Raw genomic sequence first — 15467 nt, 5'->3', positions numbered from 1 at the left:
CCCCGACGGTGATGAGGACGCTGTGATCAAGGCCGGAGAGTATTCGTGAGTATTTAAGGATAGTCCTTTACTGCGATACGTGATACTGTGTTTCAATGAAACCTATTTTACCAAATCATTTAAACGATTGTTTAAATGTGTTAAAGCTGCACTGCTCTTGACGGATCTGAAATTTATGCTTATTACAGATACACTGCTCCCGATGGCACTGAAATCCATGTCCGCTTCGTGGCTGACGAGAACGGCTTCCAGCCTCAGGGCGCCCACCTGCCCGTGGCTCCCGAGTTCCCCCACCCGATCCCTCAGTTCGTCCTCGACCAGATCGCAAAGGCCGCCGAGGAAGACGCCGCCCGTGCCCGGGGTGATGACTCCGACGAAGTATCCGCCCCTTCAGGCTTCTATGGTCGCCCCAACTAAACGCTTTTATTCGAACGATGTATTTGATCTATTTATTTATGATATACACCTTATCATAATATCTAGTTTGTTATAATATCCTCTAATACAATAATTCTGGAATTAGAATCATCACAGTCTTAAAGCCTGGCGAATTCCAAATTACAGAAGTACTGGTCTTTGTCCACAGAGAAACACATTTATGAAAACAAGATATTTTTCTGCGTGAGTGTTTAATGGACTGGTATATGAACATGAAAGAGCATACTTACACGTTTAATTAGTAACGTTTCCTTTAGAGGATAATTATTTTCCTTTCTTTTAAGACGCAATGAATTCCATAAATAGCTACGACGCAATATTGCCAAGACTACAAATTACTCTGGAACGATTACAACGTTAATTAGAAGTGGATTTGGCTGATCCGTCCGCACTCATATTTATAATGTTACTTGATGAGGTAGAATAATAACGACTGTGATTTTTCACTTAAAAGGAAAAGAATATATTTGATGGCATATATTCCTGTTGTTAATGGGTTTCTGGGTTTTTGTGTTAAAGCAAACTGAGAACCACATGAGCCGGAGGAGCCAAGTCCTTACCAGCAAGGCAGAATGGAATGAAATAAAAGAAAATAATAAAAATAATCCATAAAACAAGCGGTTAAAATGTTTTACTATATTGTTTACAGTCTCGGGCAATTCATGTTAAACTCTTTACTGCGATTCGCGTCTCTTTTCTGTTCTAATCAGCTGGCAATACTTATGTTTACATAAAAAAAAATATTTTTAAATTCTATAAGCAATAATCTTTATTATTTTTGAGCGGAATTTGCTACCGTCTACACCACTTTCTTTTGTTTCTTAAAAAAAACTTGGAAAATCGGACTCCTCCAAAGCCCGACGTGAGATGCCGATTTTTTATTTAATTTAATTAATTAAATTATTTATATATGTACATATATGTTTTTTTTTTATTATTATTATTTTTTTTTTTTAGAACTATTCATCTAGAAGCTTTGGTTCTTTAAGATCATTCCGTTCATTAATCTAAAATCAAGCTTGTGAATAATACATATACAGTACCCAAGGAAGATGCTACACTACATGCCTGTATATGTGTATGTATATATGTATATGTATATGTATATGTAAGGGGGGGTGGGGGGGTCTTCACTGATAAACATAAGGAAGAAATAATTAATGTACAGAAGAATATGCATAAAGTACTGATAGATTACTATTACAATAGCTTTGCTTTGTTTACAACTCCTGGTCGTCTTAAGCCTGGGAAAGGTCCCTTCGTCTCTGAAATCCCTACTATAAATATCTCGATCAGGGTACAGTCTATTACATGGAAAAAAAAAAAAAAAAACTTTTACATAGCAGTGGTCATGGAACGACTAATAACTTGCAACAAATATGAACGTGATCACATTTCGGACAGAATCACAATGGTTATTATGCGTTTCACACGACCGAGACTACATTTTGCATTGAATTCAGAGCTATGAAGATATAAACTGATACGTTAAAAGATGAACGGGAGGAGCAGGAGAAGGGAAAAAAAAAACACTTTTTTCCTATCAATGCATTTACCTATAATTTAGTTTTTATTACTGCTTTCACTTTTTGATGGGGCAATAACAGGTGCGCTGAAAGGCAGCACGAATGAAGGTCAGAGCTAAGGCAAGGAGGTGCTTGCATGATGCTACCATGGTATATAAGAACATATGACTGAAGCACGAAGCATCATTCCCAAACTACTCGCTCAAGATGAAGCTCGTAAGTGAAGTGTTTCCCTTATTTGCATTTGTGAAACGATACCTCGCCTCTGTTCTGGATGCGAGATTCTGTGGAACGACAAACTAAGTTCAGCACTGAAATGCCAATGAGAAACTTGAAAAGCAAGATTAACTATTTCCTTACATATACGGCGGTAGTTCTTTTACAACTTTGTGGAAGCCTTGGTTGAATATTTTGTTGAAATAGGTGAAGTCCGAATATAACTTAGGTCATCGGCACATTAATTTTTTTCACAGATCGTCATTGCCTGCATGGCCGCCGTGGCCGTCGCCGCTCCTCAGTACAGCTATGGCGCTCCTCGATCTACGTCCAGCGAAGAGTTCGTTCCAATCCTCAAGGACGACCGCGTCCACGAGGAAGATGGAACTTTCAACTTCGACTTCGAAGCTGCCAATGGCATCCGTGTCTCCCAGGCTGGATCCCCCGACGGTGATGAGGACGCTGTGATCAAGACTGGAGAATACTCGTGAGTATTTGGAAATCTTCATAAAGTCGTCTTCATCTTTGTTTTCAAAGTTCTTCATTACGTTAGTGACACGAATGAAGCAACTCAGCAATATATCGATATAAAGTTTATACATAATATATAAATATGCGCACTGCCTCGTTTGCAGTTAAATTTCAGTATGTATATAGATTACACGCGAGGACACAACATAAACATTCATATGTGTCATTCAGCCAGCCAGCCAAAGTTAAAGAAACTTCACATCGGAATGCTTCTTAGAGTACCCATTACACATTATCACAAGTTTTCCTGTTTGACTCTAAATACTGTTTTACGAACAATATATTACAGCTACACTTCCCCTGATGGTACTCCTGTCCACGTTCGGTTCGTGGCTGACGAGAACGGCTTCCAGCCCCAGGGCGCCCACCTGCCCGTGGCTCCCGAATTCCCTCACCCGATCCCTCAGTTCGTCCTCGACCAGATCGCAAAGGCCGCCGAGGAGGACCGTAACCGTCCCCGCAGCGATGACTCCGACGAAGTATCCGGATATTACGGTCGTCCCAACTAAATCTAAATGAGAGAGATGTATTTATTTAATCTATTGTTATAAAATGAATTCATTATGATAATTTGTGTTATTTCTTCCATGCTTACTTATACAATTCTGTAGTGTGAAAACCTTTTCCTTTCAAGAGTGTTAGAGTACTTTTTAATAGACGCTTCCCCGGTTTGATGGTATTATATATGAACATGGATTTAGAAAAGAGATAACATGAATACGTACTGAAAGTAAAAATCACACACACGCACGTATGTGTGTGCGTGTCTTAATATATATCCAATATATATAATGTATAGCACACACGCATATATTCATATATTAGTAAAAAACATAAATTGATTTTACAAATAAGTTGAGTCACAAGGTACATCATCTAATCGTCCATGAACGTCTTGCCCATTTTCGCATCCGTGTATGTTAGAATGTCCATGGTATGATTTTTATTACCTCTGATGAAACTAGAATTCAAATAGCCATTAAGACTATAAGAAGATAAAGAAACAACTGATTATTACAAACTACGAAAAGTTAAAGGGCCGTCATTGTAAACGTCAGAGAGATAACAACGATGGCGTCGCAAAATTCTAATCGCTGTTGAATATTCAAGTTGTAAATGTTATAGGATAGATTACTTTGGGTGTGTGTACATATATTTATGTATTATAAAAGTTAATAATTGTCATAATGGGAAAGGTAAATACGACTGCGATTATATCGATATCATGAAAAATAACATTACAGATAGTTGTCGCAGGATTGTGTATCACCAATATTAATCAGGAGTAATACATAAGAAGGGAAGTAGAAAATAAGATAGATTATCTTAAATTCCTACTAAAGTTTAAAATTATTCAATATTTGTCAACAGAGAATATAACATATACGGCATAAATTATTACAAACTACGAAAAGTTAAAGAGCTGTCATTGTAAACATCAGAGAGATAACAACGACAGCGTCGCAAAATTTAAATCGCTGTTGAATATTCATGTTGTAAATGTTATAGGATAGATTACTTTGGGTGTGTGTACATATATTTATGTATTATAAATGTTATGACTGCGATTATATCGATATCATGAAACATAACATTACAGATAGTTGTCGCAGGATTGTGTATCACCAATATTAATCAGGCATAATACATAGGCAAGAGAAGTCGAAAATAAGATAGATTATCTTAAAGTCCTACTGAACTTAAAATTCATTCAATATTTGTCAACAGAGAATATAACATATACGGCATAAAAAGCAGATAATAATAATAAAAAAAAAAACATATCTGGTGAACCATTATATATTTCACCTGTAGAATTAAATCAAGGCACTGCACTTTATACCCACGGAGTCAAAGTTCACCTTCACTTCTGTGGCAATGATGGAGTTGAGAAACACACCCGCGGGCAGTCATGGTCTGTAGAGGTTTGGGGATCCGGCACGACTAGCGAGGATTTTTTCCCTGTTCTTCCCTGTTACTCTTTATTTCCCACTTTCCCCGTCCCTTTTCCTTTGTGGGTGTGTGCATGTACGCGCATGTGCAAATGAATGTATAAATATATGTGTGTGTGTCAGTAATATATATATGTGTATATGTATATATATACTTATATATATATACTTATATATAAATACTTTTATATATATAGATATATTTATACATATGTGTTTGTATATGCATGTGTATATACACACGCGTGTGTGTGTGTGTGTGTGTGTGTGTGTGTGTGTGTGTGTGTGTGTGTGTGTGTGTGTGTGTGTGTGTGTGCGTGCGTGCGCGCATATGCATACACACGTGTGTGTGTGTGTGTGTGTGTTTATATGTATTTATATGTATTTATATATATATATATATATATATATATATTCACATATATATGCACTTACGGTCACACATGTACACTCACACTTTGACTCACTCTCACTCTCACACTCATTCTCACTCACTCACTCACTCACTCACTCACTCACTCACTCACTCACACACATAATATATATATTTATGTATACATATACATATACTTATATATGTATATATGCGTATATAAAAATATATATATATATATATATATATATATACACGTATGTGTGTGTATGTATGTGCGTTTGCGCGTGTATATGTGTGTGTGTGCATTTGTATATATGTGTGTGTGTACTCGTACACATATACATGCATGTATGTGTGTGTATGTGGATGTAAATGAGTGTGGGTGTATGTATACATGTGTTGTAAACACATACATATATACATAGATATATATAATCATACATATGTATTAAACATATAAATGTTTAATATATACATACATATACATGTATATTTGTATGTATTGATCTATGTATATAGGCTACATATGTACGCATATATGTATGTGAGATATGTGTATTTACACACACATATATGTGTATATATATGTATATATATATATATATATATATATATATATATATATATGCATATATATGTGTGTGTGAATACTCTTTCTTTCTGTAAGGTGAAGCCGGTTACGCTGAAAGGCTTCTACAATAAATGTCACGGCCAAGGTCATTTAGAGCTTGCCTGGTGCTACGATGGTATAAAAGGGCAGGCAGCTACAAGCACTGCACTAGTTCCAGCCTAATCACTCAACATGAAGTTTGTAAGTAAAAGAAGTAACATTCGAATTTATGTAGTATGGTTTAGTAAGACTAGTTTTCAATAGATATTTGTTGTTTCTTATCTTTTTGATGGTAGAATATATTAACATTTTAAGTCTGAAAGTTTCTGTTAGTGATTGTTGTACAAGTCAGTAGCGTTCATTTTTAACTAAATTAAATCCATACGCATTCAATTCACTAACAGCTGATCATCGCCTGTGTGGCCGCCGTGGCCGTCGCCGCCCCTCAGTACAGCTATGGCGCTCCCCGTGCTGCGTCAAGCGAGGAGGTCGAGTTCGTGCCAATCCTCAAGGACGACCGCGTCCACGAGGAAGATGGAACTTACAACTTCGACTTCGAAGCTGCCAACGGCATCAGCTTTTCCCAGTCTGGATCCCCCGACGGTGATGAGGACGCTGTGATCAAGGCTGGAGAATACTCGTGAGTAATTGTTCTTCTCTCAAATTTTTAACTCATCTGTGAATTTGAGTATTTTCGTGTTTGATATTGTTTTCCATTTGAGTATCTAAAAAGTTTGTAACTTTATGCTTATTACAGATACACTGCTCCCGATGGCACTGAAATCCATGTCCGTTTCGTGGCTGACGAGAACGGCTTCCAGCCTCAGGGCGCTCACCTCCCAGTAGCTCCCGAGTTCCCCCACCCAATCCCTCAGTTCGTCCTCGACCAGATCGCAAAGGCCGCCGAGGAGGACCGCAACCGCAGCGACGAATCCGACGAAGTTTCCGCTCCTTCCAGACTTTATGGCCGACCCAACTAAATCGATATGAAATGTGTATTTATTATCTCTGATTAAAAGATCTTTCATACAAAAATGTTTCCTTCTTACCTTTGTTTCGTTAATGATTTCAAAATCGGGTCGTTATTTTAATTTGTTAAAAGGATAATGAAAAGGCATAAATATAAATATGTTTGTGTAGTTGGGTGTATATATACTGTATATGTGTGCGCGCGTGTGTGGGTGTGTTTGTGTGTGTGTGTGTGTGGGTGTGTGTGTCCATTTAAAAGGCATTACATCTGACATGTATTCTCGAAGATACAACACAAAGAAAATATTCAAACAGGATATGCACATTGCTGCATTTATTCGGGTTTTATTTAACGGAAATTGGCACTATAGTTTGATGTATTTAACTGTTTAAGCAGTTCACATTTTCAGAACAAATGTGATTTTTCTTACCGTATTTGAAGGTAAAATAATACAGTGACATCAAATCTACATATTAATATTTCACTAACTGCAATTTATATCAACGGACTTAAAGTTCATCTTCATTTCCGTGGTAATGTTCTTTCCATTCTCTCTCGTCCCTCTCCTCTTGTGTGTGTGTGTGTTGTTTTTCATATATATATATATATATATATATATATATATATATATATATATATATATATATATATCTGTATATATATGTATGTATATATATGTGTATATACATGTATGTATATGAACATGTGTATGTGTATATATACTTGCATTACACACATTCACGCACACAGTCATGCGTGTCTACAAATATGTGTGTATACTGTATATATCTATATACATATATAGATTATGGCCGACCCAACTAGATTCGATACGAAATATGTATTTATTATCTCTCTGATTAAAAGATCTTTCATACAAAAAAGTTTCCTTCTTGCCTTTGTTTCGTTAATGATCTCAAAATCGAGTCGTTCGTTTAATAAGCCTTGAATATTTTATTTATTAATCATGTACTGTAAGTTGCTATAAGTATTGTGAAAAGACACAGATACAAATATGTTTGCGTAGTTGGGTGTGTATACATACTGTATGTGTGTTTGTGTGTGTGCGCGTGTGTATTTAAAAGACAATAAGTTTAACACAATGAAAATATTTCTAGTAGGATATGCACATTTCTGTATTTGTTTAGGTTCTGACTTAATAGCAAATTGTACTGTAGTTTGATATATTTAACACTTTAAACAGTTCACATTTTCAGAACCAATGTTTATTGAAATTAAACCTAAGATCTGATTTAAATCTATTGTAGTACCAAGCCGACGGTATGGTAATATCGCTGTAAAAGCGGTTATTATTTTTACTGCATTTGAGGGCAACATAACAGTGAAATCAGAGTTACATATTACTCTTTCACTAACAGCAATTCATATCACCTTAAAGTTCATCTTCATTTCTGTTGTAATGTTGAAGTTGGGAAATATACCAGCGGTCTGTTATGGTCTGTAGAGATTAAAGGATCGGACACGCCTATTCTACCTTCTCATTTCCCCTTTCTTTACAATCTCTCTCCTCCCCTACCTTGCGTGTGTGTGCGTGAGTGTGCTGACACTCCTATATTTTATATGTATAGATATATTGGAGTATACTGTATATATGTACACATGTACACACACTCATACAGACACACAGGTACACAGACGCACACACACATTTATATTTATATATCTATATACATAAATATACTGAATATGCTTATGAATATATATATATATATATATATATATAATGTATGTGCATATATAATATATATATTTATATATATAAATGTGTGTATATATAAATGTATATATACGTGTGTGTGTGCATAAATGTGTATGTATATAGTACATTCACACATATGTATATGTATATATATAGATAGGTAGATAAATGTATTTGTATTTGTATATACATATTTATATATAGATATGCTGTACACACACACACATGTGTGTATATATATATATATATATATATATATATATATATCAGGGTGTATATACACATATGTATATATACAAACATGTATACATGTCTATATATGTATATATAAACATGTATATATGTATTTGTATATATATACACGCACACACACGTGTGTTTGTCCTGCATCTACGTTAATCTAATAATTCATGACATTTCATGAAAAATAAAAAATAAGAAACATCTGTAATACTGTATTGTGAATGTAGGTGTGTATGTGGTATATGCACATACACACATATAACAAATAAATAAATATATACATATGTTTGTATCTATGTGTCTGTCTATCTTTCTCTCTCAATATATATATAATGATATATATACATATATATGTGTATATATACTATATTTCATGTATAATTTTATACGTAATATATACAGTTATATACACATACACATATATATACATATATGTATACATAGGTTTTTTATACATTTTATTATACATGTTCAGTGCATATGCATATGCATATAGTTTATATGCATATACATAAAGTCCTATACCCATATAATGCTTGTGTGTGTATATATATGGAAAAAAAATGTCCTCCAAACTTTCTTCGAGCTCAAGCCGCAGAAAGGCATCTACAATAAACGTCACGGCCAAGGTCATCTAGAGCTTGTCCGACGCTTTGATGGTATAAAAGGGCAGGCAGCTGGAAGCACTGCACTAGTTCCAGTCCAAAGACTCAGCATGAAGTTCGTAAGTGAAACAATTAGAGTTCGAACTTAGATCTCTGTGGTGCAGTTCAGAAATGGTCTAAATATATTTGTGTTTCTAATTTCTCTGGTAGTAGAATGGTTAAGTAGAAGCTGTTATAACACTTAACCGCTGGAAGACTTCGTCTGGTGATTATTGGACATTATGCAAAACATTCTGTAATGTTAACTTTTAACCAAATTAAAATTATAAATACAATTTATTGCCAGGTGATCCTCGCCTGTGTGGCCGCCGTGGCCGTTGCCGCCCCTCAGTACAGCTATGGCGCTCCTCGTGCTGCATCCAGCGAGGAGGTCGAGTTCGTGCCAATCCTCAAGGACGACCGCGTCCACGAGGAAGATGGAACTTACAACTTCGACTTCGAAGCTGCCAACGGCATCAGCTTCTCCCAGTCTGGATCCCCTGACGGCGACGAGGACGCTGTGATCAAGGCTGGAGAATACTCGTGAGTACCTGTTTATCTTTCACACAAAAATGTTTATTTGTTTTGGCTATTTCTGTGCCTGATATTTTCAATTTTACCATCTAAATACTTTGTTTCTTTTTACTTGTTACAGGTACACCGCTCCTGATGGCACTGAAATCCATGTCCGTTACGTGGCTGACGAGAACGGCTTCCAACCCCAAGGCGCCCACCTCCCAGTGGCCCCCGAGTTCCCCCACCCTATCCCTCAGTTCGTCCTCGACCAGATCGCAAAGGCCGCCGAGGAGGACCGCAACCGCAGCGACGAATCCGACGAAGTTTCCGCTCCTTCCAGATTTTATGGCCGACCCAACTAAATCGATATGAAATGTGTATTTATTATCTCTGATTAAAAGATCTTTCATAGAAAAATGTTTCCTTCTTGCCTTTGTTTCGTTAATGATTTCAAGATCGAGTCTTTATTATAATAATCCATAAATATTTTCCTTACTAATACACCATAAGCTGTTAAAAGCATTATGAAAAGACACATAGATACAAATATGTTTGTGTAGTTGGGTGTATATACATAAACTGTGTGTGGTGTGTGTGTGTGTATTTAAAAGACATTACGTTTGACATGTATTCTTAAAAATACAACACAAAGAAAATATTCTAACAAGATATGTATATTTCTGCATTTATTCAGATTTTGACTTAACGTAAATTGGAACTGTAGTTTGATTTTTTAACAGTTAAAATCTGATTTTTGTCGATTTTTCTGATTGTATTTGAAGGCGAAATAACATTAACATCAGAGCTACATATTACTTTTTCACCAACTGCAAATCATGTCAACGGATCAAAGTTAATCTTTATTTCCGTGGTAACGGTGAAGTTAGGAAATATATCAGCGGTCTGTCATGGTCTGTAGAGGTTAAAGAATCAGACATGTCTATTTATCTAACCTCTCTCCTCCCTCTCCTCGCGTGTGTGTGTGTGTGTGTGTGCGTGCATGCGTGCGTGTGTGTGTGTGTGTGTGTGTGTGTGTGTGTGTGTGTGTGTGTGTCTGGACGCTCCTATTTATTATAGGTATAGATATATTGGAATATATTGTATATATGTACGCACACACACATTTATACATATATATGTATACTTACATACAAACAATGTATATGCATATATATACAGTATATGTATATATACATATATATAAATGTGTTTGTGTGTGTGTATGTATGTACATAAATGTGTGTGTGTGTGTGTATGTGTGTGTGTGTGTGTGTGTGTGCATGTTTGTACATAAATGCTTGTGTGTATGTGCATATATGTATATAGTACGCACATTGACACACATATATATATACTGTGTATATGTATATAGATAGACTGATGAACTTGTATTTATATATATACATGCTGTATATATACATGAATATATATATATATATATATATATATATATATACATATATATATATATATATGCAGTATATATACATGTATATATATGTTGTATATAAACATGTGTGGATATATATGTATATGCATATATATATATATAGTGTGTATATATAAATTTATGTATGTGTGTATATATAGTATATATATATAATATATATATATATATGTATCTATGTATGTATGTATATATATACATTTATGTACATGTATATATGTATATATAGTATATTTAGCACATGTATGTATATATACATGTATATGTGTGTATGTATAGGTGCACACACACACATATATATATGTGTGTGTTTATATATATGCGTATATACATGTGTGTGTGTGTATATGTATATATATACACGCACACATACGTGTGTTTGTCTTGCATTTATATTAATCTAATAACAATCCGTAATATTTCATTAAAAATGGAGAAAAGAAAAAGGCTTCTGAAATACAGAAATGTGATTGTAGGTATGTATGCGTTTCTTTACGCAGACACTTACGTGCGCAGATACACACCCACAAAAACATAGTGTAAAAATAAATATATATGTATGTGTATATATATACACATGTATGTGTGTATCTCTCATTTTTTCTATATATACATACATATAAATGTATAAGTATAAATGTGTATATACTATATTTCTTTACTTATCTTATGTATGCATATACATACAAGTATGTATATACATATATATGTATGTCTATTTAAATGTATGTATGTATGATTCTACACATACACACAAACATGTGTATATATATAGATATATATACTGGTTACACACATATTTATACAAATAGATGTACACACATATTTATACAAATATATATACGCACAGTTTATATGCATATGCATAAAGTGCTATACACATGTAAAACATGTGCATATATATATGTAAAAAAATGTCCTAACTTCCAGTTCCAGCCGCAGAAAGGCATCTCCAGTAAACGTCACGGCCAAGGTCATCTGAAGCTTGTCCGACGCTTAGATGGTATAAAAGGGCAGGCAGCTGGAAGCACTGTACTAGTTCCAGTCCAATCACTCAGCATGAAGTTCGTAAGTGGAACAAGAAGAGTTCGAGCTTAAATATTTGTGTAGTTCAGGGCTGGTTTTAATACGATACTTGTGTTTCTAATTTATCTGGTAGTAGAATGGTTAAGTAGAAGCTTTTAAAACTCTTAACCGCTGGAAGATATCGTCTGGTGATTATTGGACATTACGCAAAACATTCTGTAATGTTAACTTTTAACCGAATTAAAATTATAAATACAATTTATTGACAGTTGATCCTCGCCTGTGTGGCCGCCGTGGCCGTTGCCGCCCCTCAGTACAGCTATGGCGCTCCTCGTGCTGCATCCAGCGAGGAAGTCGAGTTCGTACCAATCCTCAAGGACGACCGCGTCCACGAGGAAGATGGAACTTACAACTTCGACTTCGAAGCTGCCAACGGCATCAGCTTCTCCCAGTCTGGATCCCCTGACGGCGATGAGGACGCTGTGATCAAGGCTGGAGAATACTCGTGAGTACCTGTTTTATCTTTCACACATAAATGGATATTTATTTTGTTTATTTCTGTGCCTGATATTTTCAATTTTACCATCTAAATACTTTGTTTCTTTATACTTGTTACAGGTACACTGCTCCTGATGGCACTGAAATCCATGTCCGTTACGTGGCTGACGAGAACGGCTTCCAACCCCAAGGCGCCCACCTCCCAGTGGCCCCCGAGTTCCCCCACCCTATCCCTCAGTTCGTCCTCGACCAGATCGCAAAGGCCGCCGAGGAGGACCGCAACCGCAGCGACGAATCCGACGAAGTTTCCGCTCCTTCCAGACTGTATGGCCGACCCAACTAAATCGATATGAAATGTGTATTTATTATCTCTGATTAAAAGATCTTTCATACAAAAATGTTTCCTTCTTACCTTTGTTTCGTTAATGATTTCAAAATCGGGTCGTTATTTTAATTTGTTAAAAGGACAATGAAAAGGCATAAATATAAATATGTTTGTGTAGTTTGGTGTATATATACTGTATATGTGTGCGCGCGTGTGTGGGTGTGTTTGGGTGTGTGTGTGTGGGTGTGTGTGTGTGTGTGTGTGTGTGTGTGTGTGTGCATTTAAAAGGCATTACATCTGACATGTATTCTCGAAGATACAACACAAAGAAAATATTCAAACAGGATATGCACATTGCTGCATTTATTCGGGTTTTATTTAACGGAAATTGGCACTATAGTTTGATGTATTTAACTGTTTAAGCAGTTCACATTTTCAGAACAAATGTGATTTTTCTTACCGTATTTGAAGGTAAAATAATACAGTGACATCAAATCTACATATTAATATTTCACTAACTGCAATTTATATCAACGGACTTAAAGTTCATCTTCATTTCCGTGGTAATGTTCTTTCCAACCTCTCTCGTCCCTCTCCTCTTGTGTGTGTATGTGTTGTTTTTCGTATATATATATATATATATATATATATATATATATGTATATATATGTGTATGTACATGTATGTATATGAACATGTGTATATGTGTATATATACTTGCATTACACACATTCACGCACACAGACATGCGTGTCTACAAATATGTGTGTATACTGTATATATCTATATACATATATATATATATATATATATATATATATATATATATATATATATATATATGTACTACATGTATATATATGTGTATAAATAGTATATGTATATAAATTCACACATATATATGTATACTGTGTATTTATATATACATATGACCGTGTATGTATATATGCATGTATTTACATATATGTGTATATGTACACGTATTTATGTATATATATGCACGTATATTTCACTTGAATCTACATTAATCTTATAACAATCCGTAACATTTCATTAAAAATGTAAAGAGAAAAAAACATCTAGAATACAGTAATATGATTGTTGGTGTGTATGTGTGCATATGCACACACGCACGCGCGCACACACGCACATACACACACAGTTTATATGCATATACGAAAAGTGCTTGAAAGATAAATATAGCTGTGCACGTGTGTAATAAAAATGTCCTAACTTTCTTCGAGATTAAGCCGCAGCTGGATGCACTGTAGTAGTTCTAGTCAGTTCGCTCAACATGATCTGTGTAAGTGAAACAAGTAGTGTTTGAACTTATATTTTATTTTTGGTGTAGTTCAGGACTGGTCTCCATACGATATTTGTGTTTCTAATTTATCTGGTAGCAGAATGATTAAGCAGAAGTCTTAACTTCTGGTGATTATTGGACATTATGCAAAACAAACTGTAATGTTAACTTATAACCGAATTGAAATCTTATAAGCACAATTTATTGATAGTTGATCTTTGCCTGTGTGGTCATCGTGGCCGTTGCTGACCCTCAGTACAGCTATGGCACTCCTCGTGCTGCGTCAAGCGAGGAGGTTGAATTCGTGCCAATCCTCAAGGACGACCGTGTCCACGAGGAAGATGGAACTTACAACTTCGACTTCGTAGCTGCCAACGGCATCAGCTTCTCCCAGTCTGGATCCCCTGACGGCGACGAGGACGCTGTGATCAAGGCTGAAGAATATTCGTGAGTCCTGTTTATTCTTCGTACATAAATGGCTGTTTATTTTGGTTTCTTCTGTGCCTGATATTTTCAGGCACCTTCGTGGCTGAAGAGAACCACCTCCCAGTAGCTTCCGAGTTCTCCCACCCAATACCTCAGTTCGTCCTCGACCAGATCGCCCCTTGCTGCCGAGGAAGACCGCCACTGCAGTGACGGCTCCGAAGAAGTTTTCGCTCCTTGTAGACTATGCGGCCGATATATTAATATCGATGCGAAAAATGTATTTATTATCTCTCTGATTTAAAAAAAAAAAAAAAAAATACAAAAATGTTTTCTTACCTACAGGATTTTTGTGACTGCATTTAAAGGCAGTGCATTCTAGGTAAAATAAGAAGAGAGCCTCAGAATTTACGTAGCAGAGATGATAAATCGGACAGAGAAAATTATTTAACAAATACAGATTAAAAACCTTTATTGTATTAATTATGAAATGAGATTTTGCGTAAGTGCACTTTTTAGTCGATACTAACATCAATTAGAGCTACATACTACACTTTCATTGACTTTCTTCGAGATCAAGCCGCAGAGAGGCATCTACAATAAACGTCACGGCCAAGGTCATCTAGAGCTTGTCCGACGCTTTGATGGTATAAAAGGGCAGGCAGCTGGAAACACTGCACTAGTTCCAGTCCAGTCACTCAGC

General features: G+C 35.6%; 4 protein-coding genes across 4 annotated transcripts in view; all 4 read left to right on the top strand.

Moving 5' to 3' along the window:
* The window catches only part of LOC125025671 (cuticle protein CP14.6-like), a 900-nt gene extending 422 nt beyond the window's left edge, over positions 1 to 478 (top strand). Inside the window, exons 2-3 of the mRNA XM_047613788.1 lie at positions 1 to 45; positions 189 to 478. The exon at positions 1 to 45 is cut by the window's left edge and continues 191 nt beyond it. Of these exons, the coding sequence (XP_047469744.1) occupies positions 1 to 45; positions 189 to 417 (274 nt within the window). The 3' untranslated portion in view covers positions 418 to 478. The remainder of the gene's footprint in view (positions 46 to 188) is intronic.
* A 1583-nt stretch (positions 479 to 2061) lies between these two features.
* On the top strand, positions 2062 to 3278 carry LOC125025678 (endocuticle structural glycoprotein ABD-4-like). The gene is made up of 3 exons (XM_047613796.1): positions 2062 to 2180; positions 2438 to 2667; positions 3001 to 3278. The coding sequence occupies exons 1-3, from the start codon at positions 2172 to 2174 to the stop codon at positions 3218 to 3220; spliced, it is 459 nt and encodes a 152-aa protein (XP_047469752.1). The 5' UTR covers positions 2062 to 2171; the 3' UTR covers positions 3221 to 3278.
* Positions 3279 to 5711: 2433 nt separating this feature from the next.
* On the top strand, positions 5712 to 6684 carry LOC125025672 (cuticle protein CP14.6-like). Its single transcript, XM_047613789.1, has 3 exons — positions 5712 to 5850; positions 6054 to 6289; positions 6407 to 6684. The coding sequence occupies exons 1-3, from the start codon at positions 5842 to 5844 to the stop codon at positions 6627 to 6629; spliced, it is 468 nt and encodes a 155-aa protein (XP_047469745.1). The 5' UTR covers positions 5712 to 5841; the 3' UTR covers positions 6630 to 6684.
* Positions 6685 to 9291: 2607 nt separating this feature from the next.
* LOC125025673 (cuticle protein CP14.6-like) lies at positions 9292 to 10135 on the top strand. Its single transcript, XM_047613791.1, has 3 exons — positions 9292 to 9306; positions 9534 to 9769; positions 9882 to 10135. Exons 1-3 carry the CDS (start codon positions 9298 to 9300, stop codon positions 10102 to 10104), a joined length of 468 nt encoding a protein of 155 aa, XP_047469747.1. The 5' UTR covers positions 9292 to 9297; the 3' UTR covers positions 10105 to 10135.
* Positions 10136 to 15467: the final 5332 nt, after the last annotated feature.

This window comes from Penaeus chinensis, chromosome 5 (assembly GCF_019202785.1).
Source record: "Penaeus chinensis breed Huanghai No. 1 chromosome 5, ASM1920278v2, whole genome shotgun sequence".
Taxonomy (NCBI): Eukaryota; Metazoa; Arthropoda; class Malacostraca; order Decapoda; family Penaeidae; genus Penaeus; species Penaeus chinensis.
Note: the sequence above shows the minus strand (reverse complement) of the source record. Positions and strands in the feature narration are given on the sequence as shown.